Source organism: Sciurus carolinensis, chromosome 13 (assembly GCF_902686445.1).
Source record: "Sciurus carolinensis chromosome 13, mSciCar1.2, whole genome shotgun sequence".
NCBI classification, from domain to species: Eukaryota; Metazoa; Chordata; class Mammalia; order Rodentia; family Sciuridae; genus Sciurus; species Sciurus carolinensis.
The window spans coordinates 9169625-9193808 of record NC_062225.1 but is presented as its reverse complement, the minus strand read 5'-3'; the positions used below and the strand labels follow the sequence as shown (position 1 = coordinate 9193808).

Sequence of the window (24184 nt, the reverse complement as noted above, 5' to 3'; positions counted from 1 at the left end):
CTTATATAAGGAAGAGAGCGCTTGCTGTGTTGGCTGTAATTTGCCTTAAAATTCTTTACTGCAGGATATAAGGTGATATATGTGTCTGATAGTTGATTTTAAACATAGAGACAGTGCCAGATTCTGTAATCCTAATCATGAATACACACTCTAGGGCTGGCTAGTGCATATAAAATCACCTATTCTCCAACTGCCTTTCTTTCCAGTCAACTATAAAAAATTTTGTTAGTAAGACTAATGGATATTTGAAGCACAAATTGTGTGTGTGTGTGTGTGTGTGTGTGTGTGTGATGCTGGTGATCAAACCCAAGGCCTTGTGCATGTTAGGCGAGGGTTCTACTACTGAGCCACCACCCAAGCCCTAGAGAAGTGATTCTATTGGTGAAATTCATTGTTTTCAAGAAGGTGGGCTGGCTAAAACTGATAAAAAGCTTTTGCCTCTTGCTATCTGGATGGCATCTAAGGCCTGACTTCAGTGGTGGTAGTCGAGTTTCCTGCTCAGGATTCTGATTGCCTGGTCAGTTTACTTCTAGGATGTAATTATGTTTTTGATTTGAGATAACATTTAATGCAAGGTATGGTCTGAGCCCTGAGCCCTCAGGAGTTGAATGTAGGACCCCATCTGGGCTTTCTTCCCAATAAATGTTTAATACAAGCTTGAATGTGTAAAAAACCGTCTGCGATGTTTCCATTTGAACAAATGATCTCTCTCCATGGAGTTTGAGGAGATGGGGAGGGGAGACCTACCGTCTTCATCTATGTCAAATCAGTGGTGGTCAAATGGGCTAAGGTCTATTTGCAACAGTGGTTCAGTGTGGACAGGTGTGATAGTCAGCTTTGCATTGCTGGGATCAAACTATCTGGCCAGAACTAATTAGAGGAGGTAAAGATTACTTTGGCTCATGGCTTCAGAGTTTCAGTCCATGGTGGGCTGACTCCAATGCTCTGGACTTAAGATGAAGTAGAACATGGCAGAAAGGTGTGATGGAGGAGTCGAGCTCTGTTCATGGTGGCCAGGAAGCAGAGGGTGGGAGAGAGAGAGAGAGAGAAAGAGAGAGAGAGAGAGAGAGAGAGAGAGAGAATAGCCGGGAGGCAGACAGGTGGAGAAGGGGATGCAGGAAAGATGAAGCCTTTCAGGGTCCTCCCGCCATGACCCACATCTCCCAGCCAAGCTCCCCCTCCCTACAGTTATCAAGCTATCATCCAGTCAGTCCATTCAAACTAGGATGGACCCATTGGGTGACAGCGCTCATAACCTAATCTTGTCACCTTCTGCATTAAGACAGGAGCTTTTGATGGACACCTCACATCCAAACCACAGTAGGTCATCATTTATGACTCACCGTCCTCCTTTCCTGGGTGCTTCTCTCTTCCTGTGCTTGGGAGGATGCCAGGACAAGTCCTTCAGTCCTCATGATCCCAGAGTTATTTCAGAATTGCCAGCCGGAGGGAGACATGTCACAGGCATGACCAGGTTTAGCACTGGAATTACCCAGAGGTGAGTATAACAGCTACTGTGTACTAGATGTACGCAGGACAAGTCACTAGCACATGTGGGGCCTAGGTTACCTCTGAAAGCCTCCTATGTCTCAGTGAGACACACATATCAGTGAGGAAACTGAAATGATTGGAGGTTCAGAGACTTGCTTGTGGTTGTACAAGTGGGGACCAGGGAGGCAGAATTTTAAATTCAGATCAACCTTTTTGAAGTCCATGTTGTTTGACTCCTGACGATGTTGCTGGTGGTGGTGGTGGTGGTGGTGACCCTCAGCTTTATTGGAAGTAATGCTAAGAGAAGGAGCTGTGATGCCAGTCTGTTTCCATGAATAGACTGAAATCAACTGAAAGCATGTGTCCATGGAAAAGAGTATGGTTTGGGACTCAGAAAAGCTCAGGAGCAGTTGCTGTTCTGCTGCCCCATGTGAGTTATTGGCAAGTTAATATTTCTAAGGCACCTGAATTTTCTCATTTATAAAATGGGACCAATTTTACTTTCCTTCTAAGTTAATCATGAAAAATAAATGAGATGTCTTGAAAATACAACAAGCACTGTGCTTGGTGCATAGTTCTTCTGCCTTTGGGGAATATTCCCCTAGTAACATGGGATGCCAGGAACCAGGATTGATTCTTTTCTCAGTCCTAGAAATGTCTCACAGTGCCAGCCTGTTCAATGCACTCAGTGAATGTTTCTTGGCTTCACTAATCCTGAAAAACTTGTCAGCCTACTCCTGGGCTGCTTGTGACTGATTTGGTGCCCATGGGATGGGAGGCACTGTGGCAGAATGTGTGAATACAGGGGGTGACTTCGTGGTAAAGTGCCTTCCCCTGGGGCACATGACTGTAGAGACAGGGACAGGAATAGAACCCAGACCCTGGGGCCTGGGCTTCCCTTCAGAGCACTTAGGACATGAGGGGAAATACAAAGTGAGGATTTGGACAAGTAATAAAGCTGGAAATGTGAGCAAAAGTCAAGCCAACTGGAGAACTTGAAAGTTGTTTTCTAAAGAAAATCAATCTTTTTCTAAAGCATATATTGTTGTAAAGTTAAAAAATGTTAAATCAAGCTGGGTGCAGTGGTGCACACCTGTAATCCCAGCATCTTGGGAAACTGAGGAAGGAGGATTCCAAGTTCAAAGCCAGCCTCAACAACTTAGGCCCTGTCTCAAAAAGAAAAGGAAAAAAAAAAAAAAAGAAGTTAAATCAATGTGAAACGGAAAACAACTTCATTTATTAACCAATTCAAAATGAATGAAAGTCTGCAGATAAGACAAGAGGCAGTTTTAGTAAGAACTGAAGAGCTTTACTTAGGAACAGAAACTGGAAATTTCTTATAATTTCCTTCTTGCCTTGGGTCTACCATTCTCAGAATACTCAGTTTTTCTCATTCATTTCTAGCTCCTTTTTGTTTTTCCTGCTTTGTCGATGTGAAGAAGGGCAAGGGGCAGGAGATGATGTGCAGAGGGGACTGACGTGGGCAGGCCAAGCTGATGGCGGGGACCTGAGCCAGGGGTATGGGTCTAGGAGAGGGGTCCCAGCCCAGTTCCACCCTTGAGTATAAGCAAGATCACACAGATAGCATTGTAGGGTGCTCTTCCTCCTTTCTGTGAGAAGAAGGTTGTTTTTTTTTTCATTGTTGTAATTAGTATTTTTTCTTATTTATTTGAAAACTTATTTTCATTGTACAAATGTGTAGGGTAGAATATTATAATTTGATGCATGTATACAGTATGTAATGCTCAAATCTCCTTGAACATTTTAAGTCAATTTTAATCAACAAGTAATAATTGTACATATTTATGGGCTATGATATTTTAATACAGGTATACAGTAGGTATATATGGATCAAATCGAGGTAACGAATGCTTCCATCTTTTTTTTTTTTTTTTTTTTCAGTACAGGGATTGAACCCAGAGACACTTAACCACTGAGCCACATCCCCAGTCCTTTTTATTCTTTCTTTTGAGACGGGATCTCACTATGTTGCTGAGGATAGCCTTAAACTTGTGATCCTCCTGCCTGAACTTCCTGAGTCGCTGTGATCACAGGCATGAGCCACCATGCCCAGCACGTTTCCATCTCTTTATCATTACTTTGTGTTTGGAGGCTTTGAGCTCCTCTGCAAAGAGATTTTTGAGGTTTCTCACCAATCCATGATCATTTCAGTCAGTCCTCTGCAGTTCAGTTCATGGTCCCAGAAACCTGTGGTGGTTATGAAGTTCTTGTTTTGTTTTGTTTTCCTTTGTGGTGCTGAGGATTGAACCCAGGGCCTTGTACGTGTTAAATAAGCACTTTATCACTGGGCTATATTCCCCAACCCATTTTATTTTTTATTTTGAGATAGGGACTCACTGAGTTGCTGAGGCTGGCCTTGAATATACAATCCTCCAGCTTCAGCCTCCTGAATAGATGTGATTGCAAGCATGTGCCATGGTTGTGAAGTTTTGAATAGTGGTGTGCTTTCATCTCTGATTGCTCATCAGCATGCTGTGTCCCTTGCCCCTGTGATTGTTCTCAAATTGCCACAGGGTCAGATGTGTCCTAACCATGCCTGCTTCTCCAGATGTGCCTCACCAAGATCTTCAGGTTAAGGGACTAGCATCTTTTCTTGCTTCAGGGTATAAGTTCAGTGGAGCATTTGTGTCCAGGGTAGAAGGGGAAAAGTATCTTTGAAGGTCCCTTCCTTTAGACTTCTCTCTCCGTTTTTCCATCTTTCAACAGCAGTGATAATTTCAGCATTCTGCCAACCCTGTGCCCATTTTTACTGCTTAGGTATGATTTTCAAAAAGTTGAAAGTGTGGCTGTCATTAAATACAAAATGAACATGGGCCAGAGATGTTTTTCAACTCCTTCTTTGATAAGATGCTAAGATGAATTCAAAGGAGAATATGAAGAACAGATACACAGGCATAAAAATGGATATTAGAATAAATTTATTATAATAATCCTTTCATTTATGTAACTTTGTTTTATATTATACATAAATTTTATATATAAAACTATAGTAATTTAAGAATATTAATATTCTAATCATATCAGGGGTATCTATATGGACCAAAGATGATTTGCATTGCTTTGGACAATAATATTTTCCATTACCATCTGTTTTTTACAAGTTATCTTTTAAATAGGAGTTCAGTGATTTTCAGTGTATTCACAGATTATTCAAACCATATTTTCCAAAATATTTTCACCACCCCGATATGTAATACATTAATTCATGTGTCCCAGGTGAGTGCATGCATATTTATAAGTATCACTGAATCCAATCTCACTTTTCACCCCTCTTGGTCGAACACTCTAGAATTCAATCCCCTACCTGATCCTCAGCTGCTTCCCAATACACATACATGGGCATGGTCCAATTGGCCCAGGATATGATCTATTTCTACTTCCCCATGTCCTGGCTATCCTTCAATCCTGCTGCTGGGTTCTGTTGGGAGTTTACTCTTATGGTGATCTTGGAGTCCATGAGGTGCATTGGGGGAAAGTCTGGAGAACCAGGGATTCACGCAAAGTCCCTGGTGAAGTTGCCCAAGGTTTTCCTGTAAGCGAAGGCAAATTTCCTCCTGCGGTCAGGAGAAGCTACTTTGTAGGCAAGGGAAGCTTGGGATTTGGCAGTCCAGCTTTGTCTGCATCTGACCAATGGTCTCTTCACAAGTCTAGGGTCCTACTCCTTCTCAATTAGGGTCCCCGTCTTAGCAAAGGAACTTGCTGAGGTTGAGGCCGTCACCTTTGCAACAGTTCTGTCACCTGCACAATTATGATCTGAGGAAGACTTTGTCTGTCCCAGGGTTATATAGAAAATGGATTCTTTGAATTTCACCATGTGGAGACCTTGAGATGGGAATTAATATTCATGTTCACTTGTTTTTCTGTACCTCTTCCACGGCACACGGGAACAGCCATCTAACGCCACAATCTTATGTGATGTTTACTGTTGCCACAGAGATCATGCTGAACAGCAGCAGGGACCCCAAGGCCTTGTCCTCCGTCCACCGCTCCTCCTGCCATCAGTGCTAACAGGGTCCTCCTGCTGCTGTGAAATGGCATGGGCTACTAGCATTCCTTCTGTTCCCTACACGCGCACAGACACGTGAAAACCCAGCCAGAACGCCACATTGAGGAACTGTGGTCCCTCTTGGTATCAGCCAGCGCTGGGCAGCAAACAGAATCTTTCTCTGAATGTTGGAAGTGATGTGCTGCTGAACAGCTGTGAGCAGGATTCAGGAAGCATCTGTCTTCTTTTGCTAGGACAGCCCTATCAATGTCCCACAAACCGGGAGGTTTCAACACAGAAGCAGCATTGGAACAGGCTGGACGTCTGAGATCCAGGTTGGTTCCTTGTGAGGGTGCTAGGCAAGAACTGCTCCAGGCCTTTCTCTTAGCTTCTGGCACCTCTTGGCCATATCTCCAATCTGCATGTGGTATTCTCCCTGTAGGTCTGGCTGTTCAAATGTCCCCTTCTTATAAGGACCCATGTCATATGGAATTAAAACCCACCCTAATAACCTCATTTTCAACTAATTATGTCTGTAATGACTGTATCTCCATTAGGTCACATTCTGAGGAACTGGGGGTTGAGGACTTCCACACATAGATTTTGGGGGACAAAACGCAATTATACCACCAAGGGGTGGTGAGCCCTCACAAAGGAGTGACAACAGGAAGTTGTCAGCACCTGTGCCAGATGCTCTCCATCCCCTGCTCCAGCTACCCTCTGCAACACTCTCCACCTTGCTCTGTGCTGGAAGGCTGACCTCTGAAAACTGCATCCTGGAGCATCCTGACCTCCCATGAGCCTCTGTCAGACTTGAGTAATGGGAGACATGGGCAGGAGCCTGGGGGGTGGGAAGAGAGGAGTCAGGCTGTACTACCCCATGCTGCCCTTACCATCTCCTCCCAGCTACTTTTCAAATTCCTGTCTTTTCATGCTTCTTTCCTATTGAATATTTGACAGGTAAAAGCTTAATAATATTTAAAATATGGGTGAATGTGTGTGGATTGTGTCAGGAGCACATTCAGTAATAGGAGCTGATGCTCATGAGTGCTTACAGTATGTCTTGGCTGTTTTGTGCTAGTATAACAGAAAACAACAGACTGGGTAATTTATAAAGAAGAGAAATTTATTTGGGCTCATAGTATTGGAGGTGGGGACATCCAAGGGCATGGCACCAGCATCTGGTGAGGGCTTTCATGCTGTGTCATCCCCTGGGGCAGAGCAGAAGGGCAAGAGAGGGAGAGCTGGAGACAGGGACAAATTTGCTTTTATAATAAAGCTTCTCTTGTGATAACTAACCCACTCCTGAGATAATGACAGTAATCCATTCATCCATTAATTCAATCCATTCCTAATAAGAGGTGACCTAATTACCTCTTAAGGGTCCCACCTGCCAAACTGTTACATTGGGGATTAGGTTCCTGACACATGAACTTTGGGCTATAGTCAAAGCACAGCGCTATATATTCCAAGTGCTTAAGGATAGACTACCCCACATAGTTATGTCAGGGAGATACTGGGATAATTGCAGTTCTATGGTTCAGTGAGATTTCTATCTGCCCAAGGTCCAGGTCACACAGCTAAGTAGCAGCAAGTTTGGGATTTGATCTAGGGCTGTCAGCCTACACAGGCTGCCCTAAACCACAATGCCATTTGTGTTGATATGTTTATCAGACATATACTCTTCTACTTGATCTCTTGGCAAATCCATATTCATTTTTCAAGTTCTCATCTAGCGATGGAGCTTTCTGAGTCCCCTTCCCCAGGAACTGGCCAGTCACACTGTGGGTTCTCACTGCTCCCTGTAGACATGGCTTTTGACTTCCACTACCCTTTTCTGCATCTGTTTTCCTACCTGTTTTTTAAGGCAGGCCCATCTCCCATTTATTTCTGCAACTTCAGGGCCTAGAAAGACATTGGAAAGTGGAAGGTGCCAGTGAATATTTCTGGAAGGAATATTTTCTTGTCATCCCTCCCTACTCTGTATACCCTGGTGTACCCCAAGCTCCTGATTATAGCTGACTTCCTCAGTTTTTCCCCGAGAGGACATTTGTCTGTGGCTGGTTAGTCCTTGACCGCTGGCTTCCCTGCTGCCTAGGTGAGTGGTCTTGATGATTTCCTTTCCACAGGGTTCTCTACTGAATCTGCTCAGGGTATCTTTTTCTTTTTTTCCTTTTTGGTATCAGGGATTGAATCAGGTATGCTCAAACACTGAGCCACATCCCCGGCCCATTTTAACCCATTTTATTTTTTTGATTTTGAGACAGGGTCTTGCTAAGTTGCTGGGGGCCTTGCTAAATTGCTAAGGCTGTGTTTGAACTTGTGATCCTCCTGCATCAGCCTCCCAAATCACTGGGATTACGGTCATGAGACACCCCTCTTGATTGATCAGGGTTTCTGAGCTGATCATCTTGGATCTTCTACAAACAGGTTCCTAGGTTTTTGTGAAGGGCTCCATTTGATCTCAGGTGTCCTGTAAGGATTTCACTAGCACTTTTAAGTTCTGTCCTAATTAGCAGTCACAGTGTCAGGGATTCCTTTATTAAAACTGAGTTGCAGGGATATTTTGATGGACTTTTTCTTTGCCTCTTTGGCTAGGGTGTTAGATTTAACTGCTTCCCTGAGGATTCCCCCCACACCCAGCTTGTTCAAGGCCAGTTATTATGTGTCTTTTTCTAAAATAACCTTGAGGAAAGACTCATTTTAAATGTTTTTATTATTATTTATTTTTATTATCAGTTTTAAATGTTATCAATTAAATGTTTTTATTAGTACATTATAATTATGCATAATAGTGGGGTTGTGACATATTCATAGATGCAGATAACATAATTTTGCTTCATTTCAATCCCCAGTACTGTCCCTTTCCCTCCCTACCCCCTTCCTCTATGCTACTGATCTTCCTTCCATTTATTTATTGTTTTTTAATTGCTGCATTAGTTATACATTAAAGTGACATTTGCTGTGATATGGTCCTGTGTGCCTATAGCATGATTTGGTCAATTTCATTCTGCAGTTCCACCCTTCCAATCCCTCCTCCATTCCCCTTCATCCCCCTCCTCTGCCCCACTGTTCTCCTTCCATTGTCATGGGATCCCCCCCTTTTTAAATTTCCTCATTTCTCGCTAACTTCTGCATATGAGAATAAACATTCGGTTCATTTCACTTAACAAGTTCTCCAGTCCCATCCACTTACCAGCAACTGACAAAATTTCATTCTTCTTCATGGCGGAGTAAAACTCCATTGTGTATATATACCACATTTTCATTATCCATTCGTTTGTTGATGGGCACCTGGGCTGGTTCCATGACTTGGCTGTTGTGTGTGCTGCTATAAATATTGACATATCACTTTAGAATACTAATTTTAGTTCTTTTGGATAAATACCAAGAAGTGGCATAGCTGGGTCATATGGTGGTTCCATTCCCAGTCTTTTGAGGATTCTCCATAGTGTCTTCCAAAGGGGTCGTACAAATTTGCAGTCTCAGCAACACTGTATGAATGTGCCTTTCCCACTCACCTCCTTGCCAGCACTCATTATTATTCATATTCTTGATGTTTTCTATTCTGACTGGAGTGAGGTGGGGTCTCAGTGTAGTTTTGATTTGCATTTCCCTGATTGCTGGGGATGTTGAACATATTTTCATTTATTTGTTGCCCCTTTATATTTCTTCTTTTGAAAAATGTCTATTTAGATCTTTTCCTCATTTATTAATTGGGTTATTTGCTTTTTTTTTTTTTTTTTAGTTCTCTATGTATTTTTGCATATTAATTTCCTGTCAGAAGAGTAGATGGCAAAGATTGTCTCCCATTCTGTGGGCTATCTCTTCCTGCTCTTGGTTCCTTTGCTGTGCAGAAGCTTTATAATTTGAGGTTGTCCCACTTATTGATTCTTGGTCTTATTTTTTGAGTTTTAGGAGTCTTATTAAGGCACTCAGTGCCTGAGCCAATGTGTTGGGTATTGACTCTGTGATTTCTTCTAGCAATTGCAGTGGTTCTGGTCTAATTGGTAATAGGACCATTTTAACAATATAAATTCTGTCTATCCACAAACATGGGAGAGGTCTTTCCATCTTCTGAGATCTTCATCAATTTCTTTCTTTAGTGTTCTATAATTTTCATTGTAGAGGTCTTTCGCCTCCTTGGTTAGATTATTCTCAAGTTTTTTTTTTGGGGGGGGGAAACTATTGGTAGGAAAGCTATTGATTTTTATATGTTAATCTTGGAAATACTCAGTTTTTTTATGTTTTTATTTTTTAATGCGGTGCTGGGGATTGAACCCCGGGCCTTGTGCTTGCGAGGCGAGCACTCCGCCAACTGAGCCATCTCCCCAGCCCAATACTCAGTTTTAAACCTACCTCCACATGCCCTGCAGCTTTTCACTATTATCACTCCACATTTTCCAGCCTCCCACTTTCTCTCAGAACAAACTTGACCATTTCTGAGTATGGGACCCCTATTATCCACACCTTAGGATGTCTGGTGTTGAGCTTGGTCTGACACGTTTCAGGTTCCCCCAACACCTCTGCCTTTCTTGCAGCTCAGTCAGATCACTCGTGAGAGCTTCCCAAATGTGCCTTCAAAGAAATGATGTTTAAGGTGATGGATATGCCAGTTGTCCTGATAGGATCGTTACCCATCATATACATGTAGTGGAATGTCATTCATTGCCCCCAAACTATGGGCAGGTATGATGTGTGAATGGAAAAAAAAATCTTTTAAAAAGTGTGCTATGTTAAAAAATCCGAACATAATTGTTTTTATTTTTCATGCTATTTGTGGGAGATCTCCAAAATGTTATTTAAAACCCAAACACTTGCTTTAGTGGCTTGCATTGGTGCATTCTGTCCTTCCCGAGATAAAGGGTTCTGGGCTGGGCAACCCGCAGCTTGGAGAGTAAGACGTCTCTTCCCCAGGTCCTTCCTCCACCTCTTGGAATGAGGCGTGTGGGGGCGGCTCCCGCCACCCTGAGCTCTTTCCCAGGAGCCGCCGCCAAGAGGTTGGAGCCGCGCCGCTGCCCAGGCGCTCCCCGCGATCTCGGCGGGGACTGGAGGGAGGGGACCTGGCAGCGGGATCGGACTTCCTCTCTCCACTCCGGAACTGTGAGTCGGGCGGCTGGGACGCGGAAACCCGGGAGGCGCCGCGGGAGCCGGCGGGGCGGGGGCGACCGGGGGCGGGGCCGGCGCGGGGCTGGGCGGGACGGGGGCGGGGCGGCGCGCCGGCTGCGCGGGGTGCGCGGGGCGCGCGGGGTGCGCGGGGCGAGCTGCTCCGGCTGCGCTCCCAGAACTGCGAGCGCTGCGCACCGGCTGGTCTGCTGTCCCCGCGCGCAGCCGCCGCCACCGCCTCCTCCCGAGCGCGCTGGGCCGGGTGCGGCCGGTGGCCGCGGCGATGTGAAGCGGGAGCCCTCCAGCGCGGCCGGATCGCCGCGATGTGGCTCAAGCCCGAGGAGGTGCTGCTGAAGAACGCCCTGAAGCTCTGGGTGACCCAGAAGAGCAGCTGCTACTTCATCCTACAGCGGCGCCGCGGGCACGGCGAGGGGGGCGGTCGCCTCACCGGTAAGGGTCTCGCGGGGGTGGACCGGGCCCGGGGCCTCGCTCCCCGCCGCGCCTGCGGCTCCCCCCCCGGGGCTGAGTCGCAGGTGGCGATTTTCTGGGAGACACCGGGCCAGGATGGCCCTCCTCGGGTTTGTTTTCCTTTCTTCTACATTTCTCTTGCAACCTCCTATCGAGGTTGAGCGGGCGTTTTCCCGGGTGAGGCAGGTGTCTTTGCCACCTGGCCGGGTGAGCACCTGAAGGCCTGACTCGGTTCGGGATTGGAGAAGAAACGCCGACTGGAGCTTGAGCCGGGGGCGCGCGGGAGGTGGGGAAGTGGGGGGACACCCCCTGGGAGGACAGTGGACCTCTGTGCTGGGTGCCAGGTGACAGCGGGTCGCCCGGGCAGGCCTGGACTTGGCCATCTGGTCGTGCCTGAGACTCCAGGTGGTGTCGCGGCTGGAGACTCTTGGCCAGCCCATGGTGAGGCGCAGCTTAGGAGGTCTGCAGTGTGGGCCTGGGACTGTGTCCATTTGCCTAGGGGAAACTGAGGCAGTGTGATTCCCAAGCATTTGATCTTAGTAGCAAAAATGAGCCAGGGGTTTTCCCCCTTCACTGTCTTCTGGGGAATGATAGGGAACACAAAACAACAGAAACCAAAACCAAAGATACCTCAGGCTTGTGAAGTTGACGAAAAACGAGGCATTTTTTTTTTTTTTTCTAAAAGTTATGATCCAAAGCTTTTGGAAATTGAGGCCAGCTTGCATTAGCTAGAACGCCTGTTTAAACAGATCAATGAAGGAAACTGTGGTTGTACTTAGGGGATCTATGTGAAATTTTCCAATTTTGAAATCTGAACAACAGTGACCTTCTGTCACAGTCCTCCTAACAGCAAGGTCATAAAAGTCAGAAGACCAGGTTGGGTGCCCACGTTAACTGTTGGTGATTCTTGAACCAGTCTGGGGAAGGCTATCCAATCATGTCCAGTAGGGGAAATGGACCAATATGACAGAACCAAGTTCAAGGGGAGTTACTGTGCTGTAACTTAACCTCAGAGAAAGCTGGCAGCTGGTTTTGTTAGAGGAGGGAGGCTTGATGGAGACCCCAAGAGTGGGTAGGAGTTGGCAGGAGGATTGGAGGTGGAAGGGTCCTGGTGAGAAGCAGAGACAGCAGGTGGCTTTCGGGGGAGGAGTTAGCACAGAAGGCAGGAATCCATAGGGGCCTGTGAGGGCCTCTGAGCTGCAGAGTGGTGATTAGTACCCTGACTCTTGGGAAGTGGAGCTTGGTGGAGCCTTGCAGGGCCCAGCAGAGGTGAAGAGGAGAGGGGTTTGTGCCCCATTCATTGATGATAGTGTATCTTAATTTATGGTGCATTGAGTAGGGTACCTGGTTTACATATGGTCTCCATTATAGTCAAGGATACTCATCCTTGACTCAACCCTGAGTACAGGGCTTGGAGGTTTGTGAAGTGGGAAGCCTAGGATGATTTGTCCTACAAATGCTGAGATTGTGTGTGCTGCTTTGGGAAAGATCTATGAGGGCAGGTCAATAGGGCCTGTAGCCTCCAGATCACCCCATCCAGCAGGCCCTAGACATGGAGGCAAAGCTGCCTGAACGGTGCCTGGTCGTGCTTCTGACTCTGGTTTCCAGAGTCTCCGTGTGATGAATGCTGAATGATAAGGACCCCTTGCTCTTGCATTCTCTAACCAAGCAGATCTCGTGTTGTAATACCTGAGCTTTGGTTTGAACTTGCTGTGAATTTGCAGATCATTCTTAAAGGCAACAAAAAATTAAAGAAATTAAAAAAGGAGGAAAGCCCACAAGAAGAAACTTTGCTTTATTTCTTAGAGACCCAGAACCTCCTATTGATTGTGCAAGGGTGACATCTCCTGTGTAGCCTGATATTGACCTTTGGGCATTTAGCCCGGAAGCGAGTGGCATGGGTGTGCCAGTTGAGCAGCCCAGACCTACCGTATCACCATGGTGCTAGTCTTCTTGGCGCCACATAAGGATTTTGTAAAGTCAAGACTGATTGGACACAGGCCAGCTCTGTGTCGGTGGTTTTAGGAAAAGGTAGAAATCCAGTGCGACAGACTTTTGGCAGTTTAAGGGTTTAAAATTTGGATTTAGTCTATGAAAATAACGGGTACTGAAGTAAAAAGCATTCTATTTTATTTTATTTTTTCGTGGCTAGGGGTTGAATGTAGGGTCTCCAGCAAGCGAGGCAAGCACTCCACCACTGAATTACATTGTCATCCCTTTTTATCTTCTGCAACATAGTCTCCCTGAGTTGACAGGCTCTGGGAACTTGTGATCCTCCTGCCTCAGCCTTCTGGGTAGGTGGGCACGTGGGCGTGTGCCTCCATGCTGGGTTACTCTTCTTTGGAGGAGAGCAAGTAGAGGGGGTGAAGAAGGGTTGGAAATAAAATGTGAGGGTATGGTAATCAAAAAGTGTCCCTTTTACTGAAATGCTAAATTTGTTGTCAGGTAGAAGTTTAAACATAAGGTCTGGAAGCTAATGTGATATGAATTGCCAAACTTCAGAAATATGTTTTTATTTCATTGAGGATTATCATTTGCTATCCTACTTACACACACACACACACACACACACACACTCACTGTGCACCTCCCTGTTTTATTTTTTCTCCATAACTTTTCAAGTTTCTAATATGTATAGTATACTGATGTGTTTTCTTCATAGTTTTTCCTTACTTAATTACCTATTTATGCAGGCGTGTATGTTACTTATGATGAGGCCTAGCATATAACGTACGTTGGGTAAACATTTTTTATGGCTCTTTTCTTGTGTGTGTGTGAGTGTGTGTGTGTGTATTTGCTCCCAGGTTGAACCTGATTTTTATGGGTGCATTATAATTATACATAATAGTGGAATTAGTTGTTACATATTCCTACATGCACACGATGTCCCAGTAGCATTTGGTCAGTGTCACTCCCCAGGATTTCCCCTTTCAGCCAACACTTGGATGAATAGGTGGGTGAATGCATTTATAAAGGATGGATCCCACTTTTTTCTTGCAAGTTGGATGGGCGTAGAGGCCCCGCTTTTCCAGCTGAAGCTGAGCTGATGGAATGGAACAGGAGGATGCCCATCTCTCCTCTGCTTCCTGTTTACCTGCAGTTGACCACAGGGGAGCTGGAGTGCTGGGACACAGGGTCCTCCTCCATCTGCTTGTTTTTCTCTTTTCTTGTAGCTCCTGCTTTTGAGGGGAGAGCATCGTGGCACTGTGGCGCTGACTTCTCAGGTGGCCCCGCACAGGCAGGCTGACCTTACCATCTCCTGGAGCCTAGTTCTTTTCCTTTTGATTTGTCATTATTGGTGCATTGGGTCATACCTAAGAGTGGGGTTCATTCTGACATATTGTTAGATGCACAGAACATCGTTTCTTCCATTTCACTCCCCAGTACTATCCTCTTCCCTACCCTTCTTCCTCCCTCTGACCCCCTCCCTCTATTGGTTTTCTAATTTTTTAGATTTGTTTTTAGTTGGTACGTTGTAGTTCTATATCAACAAATGCATTTTGATATATTCATACATGCACATAGCGTGATTTGGTCCCCGTTATTTCCAAGTCTTCCCCTTTCCCTCCCGCTCCTCATGCTTGGTCCTCTGTTTCTACTTTACTGCTCTTCCTTCTGTTCTTGGGAGATCCCCTTTTTAATTCCTTACTTTTGCGGGGTGGGTGTCAGGGAGAGCAGGAAGGAGACCTGGCTGGAAATGAACTCCTGGGCTCTGGGCAGTATGAGGCTGCCCCCCACCCTCAGGCTAACAACACGGTGTGTTCAGTGTTAGGGGGTGTTTCCAGAGTTCTGCGACACAGGCAGTTTTGCCACACTGGGAAGGAAGTAAAGTTATACAGTGTTCACTTGGATACGGCCTCCAGCCGTGGGAATATTTCTTACAAAAGTTCGGTCTGCTCTGGGAGAACAAAGAGGGAGAAGTTAGTGTGTGGGAGGCAGTGGACAGTGGGAGGCAGTGAACAGAGAGAGCACAGGCCACCGCTGCCCCTCCCAGGGCTCTCTGAAACCCTTCAAGATGGGATCAGCGGAACCCTAAACACCCGATATTGGGTTGGGGTTGTGGTCAGTGCTAAAGCATTTGCCCCGCATGCGTGAGGCCCTGGGTTCGATCCTTAGCACCACATAAATAAATAAAATACAGGTATTGTGTCCATCTACAACTAAACATTTTTTTAAATTAAAAAAAAGAAGACCCAGTATCATTGCCCACATTCGACCCTCTGAAGGATTTTATTTTGCAGTGTCCGATTATGTGTCTGCCTGTGTCATCTTGCAGAGACTGGCCATGGTGAAGTTATAACATGAATAAACTTGCTGTTTGCAGAAAGCTTGCTTCAACCCCTCTTCTCATCATTGCATCTGAACCGGTGATGGCCTGAACGAGTCCCTAAACAATGAGGGTCGGGGTGGAAGATGGTGTAGTGGAAAATAGTGGATAATGCTGGCTTTGAGTCAAGGTGAGTCTGTCGGTTACAAATCCAGACTGAGAGGCCCGGCCGAGTTTATCCAGTTCTTGGCGCCTGGGTTAGAACTCAGCCTTAAGATGGAGAAAGGCTGGCATTTCCTCTGGAGGGTCAGAAACTGTTCCACTGCAGGCTTTACCATTTTTTTCTTTTAAGTATTTTTTAAAGTTGTTGATGGACCTTTATTTTATTTATATGCCATGCTGAACCCAGTGCCTCACACATGCTTGGCAAGTGCTCTGCTGCTGAGCCGCCGCCCCAGGCCCTAGCTTTACCATGTTTTTCTTTCTACTAGGAGTGCGTGAGGGTTCCAATTAAAGTTTAGAATTAAGCAGTATACATTGAGAGCATAATTTGTGCTTGGCATCTGGTTGGTTTGAAGAAAGTAACATTTAGCAAAGGGCTTCTGGGAATCAAGGTACTGGGGATTGAACTCAGGAGCACTCAACCACTGAGCCACATTCCCAGCCCTATTTTGTATTTTTGTATTTTATTTAGAATCAGGGTCTCACTGAGTTACTTATGGCCTCAATTTTGCTGAGGCTGTCTTTGAACTTGTGATCCTCCTGCCTCAGCCTCCCAAGCCACTGGGATTACATGCGTGCACCATTGCACCTGGCTGTATTTCTTAAGTATGATTAAAAGATTAAATATTTAAAAGCTTGTTGGGTAAGTATTGCCCAATGGCCAACAAATGGGCATTTTGCAAGATTTGGTTAACGGGCTTCTTTACCCCATCAATAGGGAACTTCACCTTGGTGTTTGTTCGTGCATTGAGTCTATACCTCATGCTGTGCCTAGTGTGAATCATCTTCCTTTGGTACAGGGTCCCTCAGACTAGGGGCTACATGTGGGGTCACCAAGCCTGCTCAGAATGACTGTTGGAAGGCTGGAACCTGATGGAGCCCAGCATGGTGTTGCTTTCTTAGCCAGTCTGGTGTTGACTGGCGTCCAACTCAGGTAGCTGAATTTGTTGGTGCATTTTATTTCAACCAGTGGTGCAAATCTTTGGCTCAGCACAGCTGCCTGAGGCGTTGTGCGGAAGTCTCAGATGTTGGCTCTAAAGTCTGACTTGCTTTGGTCCTGTTTCCCCAAAGTACCATAAGGAAGAAATCACAAATAAAGGAAGTAGTTTGAATTTAGATGTGTAAAACTGAGGAATGTAATGAGTAAAGTAAGTGGTACATCTTTAAGGACTGATAAACCTTTAATAAACACTCTGAGGTTTCCAAGAATCGCAGTTAATGAGAGCCTAATAGAGGCCACGTAGCTGTAATTAGATAATCAAAGGAGGTACACTCTGTGTCACTTCAGGACATCATAAGAGGTAAAATTGTGTACCTTTTATATGGGTAGCAAGGCTGGTTCTTTCAGCCTAATTGGAACTCCTTAGGAGGAGAGGAAAGCCTGAGCTAACCCTTTGTGGTATCTTTTAAAGAATTTATTTCCTAGCAGCAAAGGGGCAAGGGTTTTTTGATCGTGACTGCACATGCTGGTGGCATTCATTGAAGGTGACTGTAGTAAATCTGACAGTTTTCCAGCAGACTTTCTCTGGTTTTTATTGTTCTTTGTTTTTTGTGATGTTGGGGATTGAACCCAGGGCTTCATGCATGCTAGGCAAGCATTCTGCCACTGAGCTATAGCTCCATCCCCTTTCTCTGGTTTTTAAAGCTCTCCTCAGTTATGTTACAAAGCAGCCCTGAACTTCCTGTCATGCTCCTTGGAGTCGCATGCGCTGACCTGCCCGGGTCCCAGCTGCTCCTCCTCCACCTTCTGCCCTTAGGTATGGGCCCTCCAGTGTCAGGTAGTTTTCTCTGTCAGGACTTCACCACCTGTCCCCTCTGCCTTGGTGCCCAGCTCCTCTTGTTACCCTTGGATCTCGACCGGGCTCCACTTCCTGGAAACGTACCTGTCTTCACCGACTCTGCAGCCTGGCCACCTGATCCTCTCTGCCTCACCACTTGCCACTTTGTTTGATGGCACCTGCCACTCTTTGTCTCATTGCAGCTTTTGGTGGCTCTCTGATTAGAGAGAACCAGAGTGTGAGCTTCAGGAGGGAGGTCCCTGGTCTTTGTCCCTTTCTGCTGTGCCCCCAGCACAAGGATAATGGTTCTTGATACACGTTTGTTGAACACACAGGTATCTAAGTGGAACTGAGTGCCGGGGCCTGTGCGGTTGAGGGACGTCTGACCTCATCCTGGACTTGGAATTATGCCGGACCCGGGAATATGGAACACAGTGCTGGTCTTCACTTTCTCACGCAGCGCTGTGTGCTGGAGGACCAGCCGTGGTCTGTTGGCTGATCCAGCCCAGCTGTTAGAAATACCCACTGGTACCCTTCGTATAGAGCCAGAGTCCTTTCCCCCGTACATCAGCAGCCAGTTAACAGCTTTGCCAATCTGAGCCTTTTGTGTCCCTGAACATTTGGTGGGTCCTTCTTCCAGCTGGATTTTATTATTATTTTTTTCTGCTTCCTTCTTTCTACTTCAAAAAAAGGGATGAGGGGAGTCAACCACAGAATATACAACTCCTTAATAAGATTCCCTTATGAAAGGTACTGCATTTTGTGGTTGGTTTTTAATATGAAATCTTCCATGTGTGTAACAGTATGTGATATGAATGTAAAGTGTAAATAACAGAATGAACGCGATATCCCCACCACCTGTTACCAAAAAACAAAACAAAACAGAATCTCTCAATGCCTGTGAGACCCCTTCTGTTTTTCTGAGTATGTTTCCCACCCCCATCTTGTGAGAACCAAGCTCCTGAATTATACCCCCTGGGGCTTTTTGGGGGGCAATACCAGGGATTGAACTAAGGGGCACTCAGCCACTGAGTCACACCCGCAGACCTGTTTTGTTTATTATTGTGAGACAGGGTCTCACTGAGCTGCTTAGTGCCTCGCTTTTGCTGAGACTGGCTTGGAACTCTCGATCCTCCTGCCTCAGCCTCCCGAGCTGCTGGGATTACGGCTGCCTTACTTTGTGTTTTCAGTCTCGGAGGTGTCCTGACTTCGTGCAGGGCTTAGTTCGTGTGATCTCCAAGCTGTGCGCGAGGGGACTCGAGCTTCATGCTTCCCGTACTTCCTCTAGGTTGGTTGTCCTCCCCCTCAGACATGGAACCATGGTGACACACATAGCCACGCTCATTCCTTTTCTTCACGTGTGGTCCAGTCAGTGGGTACGTGGGTTCTAGTGGGCCTTAGTTTTGCTCTTACACACGATGCTGCTGTGAACGTACGTGTAGTATTCATACACGTAAAAGTGTCTCTGGAGAGCGTGTCTGTGAGTGACCTCAGTAGGCGCGTGTCAATCAAGAAGGACAGGCAACGCCCCCACACAGGGCCTCCCTTCCTGCTCTAGTACAGCGAGGGTTGGCAGGGCCTCTTCCCATGATGGGCACCCACAGATGGCGGATAGGCTGCCTGCCAGGGCTTCCAGATCCCTGGGGCCGGGGAAGGCGACCTGGTGAATCTGGCTGTTATGCTTCCACCTGAAGCAACACATCCGTCTACTCACGGAAGCGTCGCTGGCCACAGCAAGTCGCACGCCCCGTGTTACCTCAGAGACTCGCCGTTCCGCCACGTGCCTGGGGGGAGGGAGAACTGGAGCATCTGCCAGCAGCCCCAAGACTGGGCCAGAGGTTCTGCATTTTCAGCCCTTTCAGGACAGTTCTAAATGGGTTTCCAAACTGATTGTGTAGATTACATTTCCGGCAGCAGGGTACCAAAAATCTCCACAGCTGTAGATCCTTGTTTGTACCTGGTTTTATTATCAGAAACGTTTGAGATTTTTTCCCCCAATCTGGTAGGTATTAGAATAGTATCTCAGAACCACTAGAATAATATTTCTCTTTATTACTTATAGGAATGAGAAACTTTGTGTGTGTTTAGAAAGTACGTTTTTCTTTCTGAGAAGTGTCTGTGTCTTTTTCCTGTGTTATTGGGTCACCTTATTTTTTCCAAGGAGGTGTGTGTGTGTGTGTGTGTGTGTGTGCGCGCGCGCGTGGTGTGTTCTGAATTCGTCTTCAATTATACGCATTTTTGTCTGGGCCTTTGGAAGAACCAACACTTTAAAATTTTTATTTTCATGCAGTTCAATGTATCAATTATTTTCCTTACAAGTTTGTGTTTTTTGTTATTTAAGGAGGTGCCCTTAATGGAGTGGGGTGGACAGGTGTGATCACAGCCAACAATCCTATAGCCAAAGATGGGTGAATAAGAGACTAGCACATTTATTTAATCAGATGTTTACATGATACAGGAGCCTTCAGAAGACCCAGAGACCTAGGGAAACTTTTTGTGCACAGGGTCCATGAAGCATGGACAGGCGTGTGGAAATGTGTTTGGACACACGGTGGGGAGCTCATGGAAATCTGTCTGCCCAGATTCCCCCTGGCCTCTCTTCGCACTGTTCTGCCCTGGTTATGGGGCAGAGCTTCCAGGAATCAGTTTCCAAGGGAGAAGGGAGGGCGTGATCTTTGGAGAGTTTATGGCTTGCTTTGGGGGAGAGGGCTCTGAAGTCTGATTTGCCTAGGGAAGAGGAATTCTGGCTTGTTCGACTCTTTGGAGAGGAAAACGGGCAGGAGGCAAGGGCATGGGGGAGGGTCAGGAAGACCTTGCCGCTGAGTTTTCTCCAGTCTTCTGTATTTCAAAGTACTCAGCACGCCAGCGTGTCCAATTTTGGGTCATCGTGCTCTGAGCCCCATTAGTGGTGAAGGGAGGTCCTGAGATGACAGTGAAAGTTCCCCTCTGGTCTGTCCTCTAAGTCCAGATCGGAGGACTAGAAGCCATGGTAATACGCCAGGCAGTATTTTTGCACGCATCAAAGGAAGATCTGCACCTGGAGCCTGTTGATACACAGAAAGCTCAGTAACCAGAAATACTGTGGAGTTGTGAACTGCAAGGAAAATACAAAGTTGCACAGGATAGAAAGACTTTTGTAGTTATGCTATAAAGCTCAGCTCCCTAACGTGTGTGTGTTCTTTTTAATCGTATTTTTTTGGTAGGGTCCCTTTTTTATCTTTTCTTTATTGGAACTGGGGATTGCACCCAGGGCTTTGCGAATGTGAGGCAAACCCTTTGCCACTGAGCTGTGTCCCACCCGAGCTCTCTGATGTTTAGGTAGTTGTGATAATACAAGGATCGACAGGTGATGGAACAAAAACTTAATGCATCATTGGGGCATGCGGGGTGGGTGGTGGTCAACCAGAGGGGGCTACATCTTCCACTTCTGAAAGCTACCAGTTAACAGGGGGTAGTGATATGTGTTATTTGAAGGCGTGAAAGCAATATAAAAATAATTGGGTAAGAACTGGAAGAGTGCCTGACATGATGGTGCACGCCTGTAGTCCCAGCCGCGTGGGAGGCTGAGGCAGGAGGATTTCAAGTTTGAGTCCAGCCTCAACAACTTAGCAAGGTCCCAAGCAACTCAGCAAGACCCTGCCTCTAAATAAAATAATAAAAAGGGCTGGGGTGTGTCCGGGTGGGTAAATGCCCCTGGGTTCAATCTGTGGTAGCAGAAACAACCAAACAATTGGAAGAGGTTGTCCTTGGGGCTCAGGGCAGAGGGAGTGTGGGGGGGAGACCCCTGCTGTGGTTCTCAGGAGAAGCCTCCTGCGATTCCGTGCTGCTTATGCGCAGCTCTGACTTGGATTAACTATGGACACATCTGAAATTTGGGGACCTTGGCGTTATTTCTGGCTAGCTAGCAGCTCCACGTGGGCAGTGCAGACCAGGAAGGCCTTGGTGCATGTCGTGTCATTACCCCATGGACTGGGATTCCCCTGGACGCCTCTGTGTCAGCTCCTTGTCCTCTCTGTGAGCTATGTTTAGCCTTCGGCATGTCTAGCATGTGTGGGGTGTGTCCTTCCACAGACTGAAACTATCTTCAGAAATGCATCTAAACTACTCAGGTGCTTTTATTTGAGATTAAATGGTATCCTGGGTTTTTTCCTCTCGAGGAGGTTGGTTTAGAATTTTGAGTTTGTGATCTTTGTCTCATCCCATCTCAGATGTGATTCTGTCACAGTAACCCACTCCTTCCCGTTTCTGAGTTTCTTACCCTATAAAACAACAGTGACAATTCCTATAGAAAGAGACAAAACAGTTTTGGTTTTGTGGAAGATTTTATGCTTCAAACTATTCTATTTCCCAGGTATGTCAGGGAAATTAATTCAATTACTTGTAACTAAAGAAGAAAAATTCCCAGAGATCATTTTATTTCACAGTGCCAAGGCCTACCTCTGACCACACTCATGGTCTGGAGAGATGGAGGTGGGAGCTGTGGTGGTGATGGATGACATGAAATTATGAATACTGAATTATAAATGGTGGTGAGTGCAGGGGACACGAGAGAGAGAGAGTAACAGAAACTAATTTATATTGAGCACCAGGAAGCATGCCTCTGAGGACCTGTGAGCTCAGCTGAAGCTTGTAGAATGGCGTTAGCTGGGTGAAAGTTGAGGAAATAGCCTTGTGAGTAGAGGAGATGACCTGTGCAAAGGCCCTGAGGCCACTGAGAGTCTGTTTTGGATGAGTTAATTTTGAGATGCCTGGAAGTTGTAACAGAAGAGACTGCAGTGGGGACCAAGGAGGAACCTGGGGACAAAGGTAATCAGCAGAGCCTATTTTCCTTGAAGCCAAGAGAGCATATGCAGGAAGGAGGGAGGGATCCACTCTGCAGTACAGTATGGAAAACGTAGGTAAGACATTGGGGGCCTTAGTGAAAGCAGTTGGGGTGCAGGGAGATGTAGGAACAGGCTGAAGACCAGTGGGTGGGAAGGAAGTAGGGTTGGCATGTGAGGATGACTTTTGGGCCACGTGCTGGACTCGGTGGAGAGCTTCTGGGCCTTGAGGTGGACGTCCAGGTGAAGGGGACTCTGGGAGTCATTTCCCAAGGAATTTTGTTTCAGAAAGAGGTTAAGTAGTCTGAACTGAAAAGAAAAACTTGCCCCAAAGAATCTATCAGTGACTTCCTGTGACAGAAGAAGAAATACATACTTGGTTTCTGCCCCTAGTTCCTTGCACTCGAAAACTTATAATTTCCGGAGTGATAGGGCTTTAGGAGCATCTTTTGTTCTGATATTTGGCTTTTGACCTCAGTTCCTGACATAGAGCATCCTTAGAATTTCCTGGTGATAGGAATGTCTTTTTGTATGTTGAGGTCACCCTCTGTGGGCTCCTGGTCACCAGAAAGACTTAGCCATGGTTAGAAGCTTGGGCCTTTCAGCCCCGCCCTCATCTTCTGGGGGGAGAAAAGGGCCTTAAATTGATCTAATAAGTGCTCATGCCACATGATGAAACTCCTATAATAATCCCTAAACTGTGGGATTCAAAAAACTTCCAGGTTGGTAAACATATCCTCATTGCCAGGAGGGTGGTGCTTTCCAGCTGCACAGGACAGAAACCTGTGGGCTCAGAACCTTTCTAGACCCCACCCTATGTGCTTTATCTGACTCTTCACCTGTGTCCTTTATAACGAACTGGTGAACCATGGTGCACACCTGTAATATCAGCTACTTGGGAGGCTGAGGCAGGAGGATTCCAAGTTTGAGGCCAGCCTCAGCAACTTAGTGAGATCCTGTTTCAAAATAAAAAATCAGAAGGGCTAGGGAGGTAGTCCAGTGGTAGAGAACTCCTGGGTTCAATCCCCGGTACCTCCAACACAATAACAAAAATCCCCTACAAATAGATAAAAGCAAAACCAGCTGGTAAACATAGTGTTTGCCTGAGTTCTGTGAGTTACTATGATAACTGTTGAACATGAGGAGGGCACCAAGGGAACCCTGACTTACAACTGGTTGGTCAGAAGTACAGGTGGCAACCTGGGTCTTGGGATTGGCGCCTACAGTGGGGCAGTCTTGTGGGCTTGTTCCCTTTCCCCTGGTGGCTGCACGATTTCCAGGTAGCCAGTGTTCTGATTGACTTGTCGGACTCCCAGTTTGTGCCTGGAGCTTTGGAGATTCAGTTGGTGTGGGAGGAACCAACACACATTTGGTGTCAGAAATGTAACAGCAGAACTGTTTTTTTCTTCCCAGCATCAAAAACTTTAATTTATATGGAGCTCCAGGATGTTGGCACATAATCGTTCCACCTGGCAGAAGGAATTCTTTGAGAAGAACCCAGCACCTTAGAGATGGGGTAATATCAGCTGGGGGTGCAGGTCAGTGATAGATCACGTGCTGTGCTCTGGGTTCAATCTCAGCACCAAAAAGGAAAAACAAAAACAAAAACAAAAAAACACTGAAAGTCTGGGCAATTTTACTTGGCTGGCATTTAGTGTCACCTGTGTGTGAGTGTCCCTTGTCCGGTAGTGTTTGAGTAGATGCCGGCAGGAATCTTCACAGAGTGTTTGCTTAGACGTTATGTCTCAGTTTCTTACATATACATAGTCTGTCTGTTATGAATTCTGTCAAGATGCAAAAAGACACAGTTCACTTCTAGAAGGAAAACGTCTCATTTCTGTGGATTACATGGATTGTCCAGGAGGTTTGGCTCTCCTGAACTATCAAATCTATTTACCAGAGTTTTTGCTTTTTATGGGGCAGCAGGACTTGAACCCAGGACCTCTTGCATGCTTGGCAAGTGCCCTACCGCTGAACTCTACCCCACCCGGAACCAGGTTCTAATAAGTCTGCAGCCCACTGGTTG

The 24184-nt window shown here is 46.2% G+C and overlaps 1 protein-coding gene and 1 long non-coding RNA gene across 4 annotated transcripts in view; both read left to right on the top strand.

The window, feature by feature from the left end:
- The first annotated feature begins 1291 nt into the window (after positions 1-1291).
- On the top strand, positions 1292-10634 carry LOC124962794 (uncharacterized). Its single transcript, XR_007104596.1, has 3 exons — positions 1292-1498; positions 5752-5832; positions 10415-10634. It is a non-coding gene; the product is annotated as an uncharacterized LOC124962794 (long non-coding RNA).
- A 78-nt stretch (positions 10635-10712) lies between these two features.
- The window catches only part of Tbc1d8 (TBC1 domain family member 8), a 114197-nt gene continuing 100725 nt past the window's right edge, over positions 10713-24184 (top strand). For 2 of the 3 annotated variants that reach the window (XM_047522049.1, XM_047522048.1), the window contains exon 1: positions 10713-11053. In XM_047522049.1, the coding sequence (XP_047378005.1) occupies positions 10927-11053 (127 nt within the window). In that variant the 5' untranslated portion in view covers positions 10713-10926. Of the gene's footprint in view, positions 11054-15395; positions 15529-24184 lie in introns of all 3 variants that reach the window. The other variant, XM_047522051.1, reaches the window with a different exon arrangement.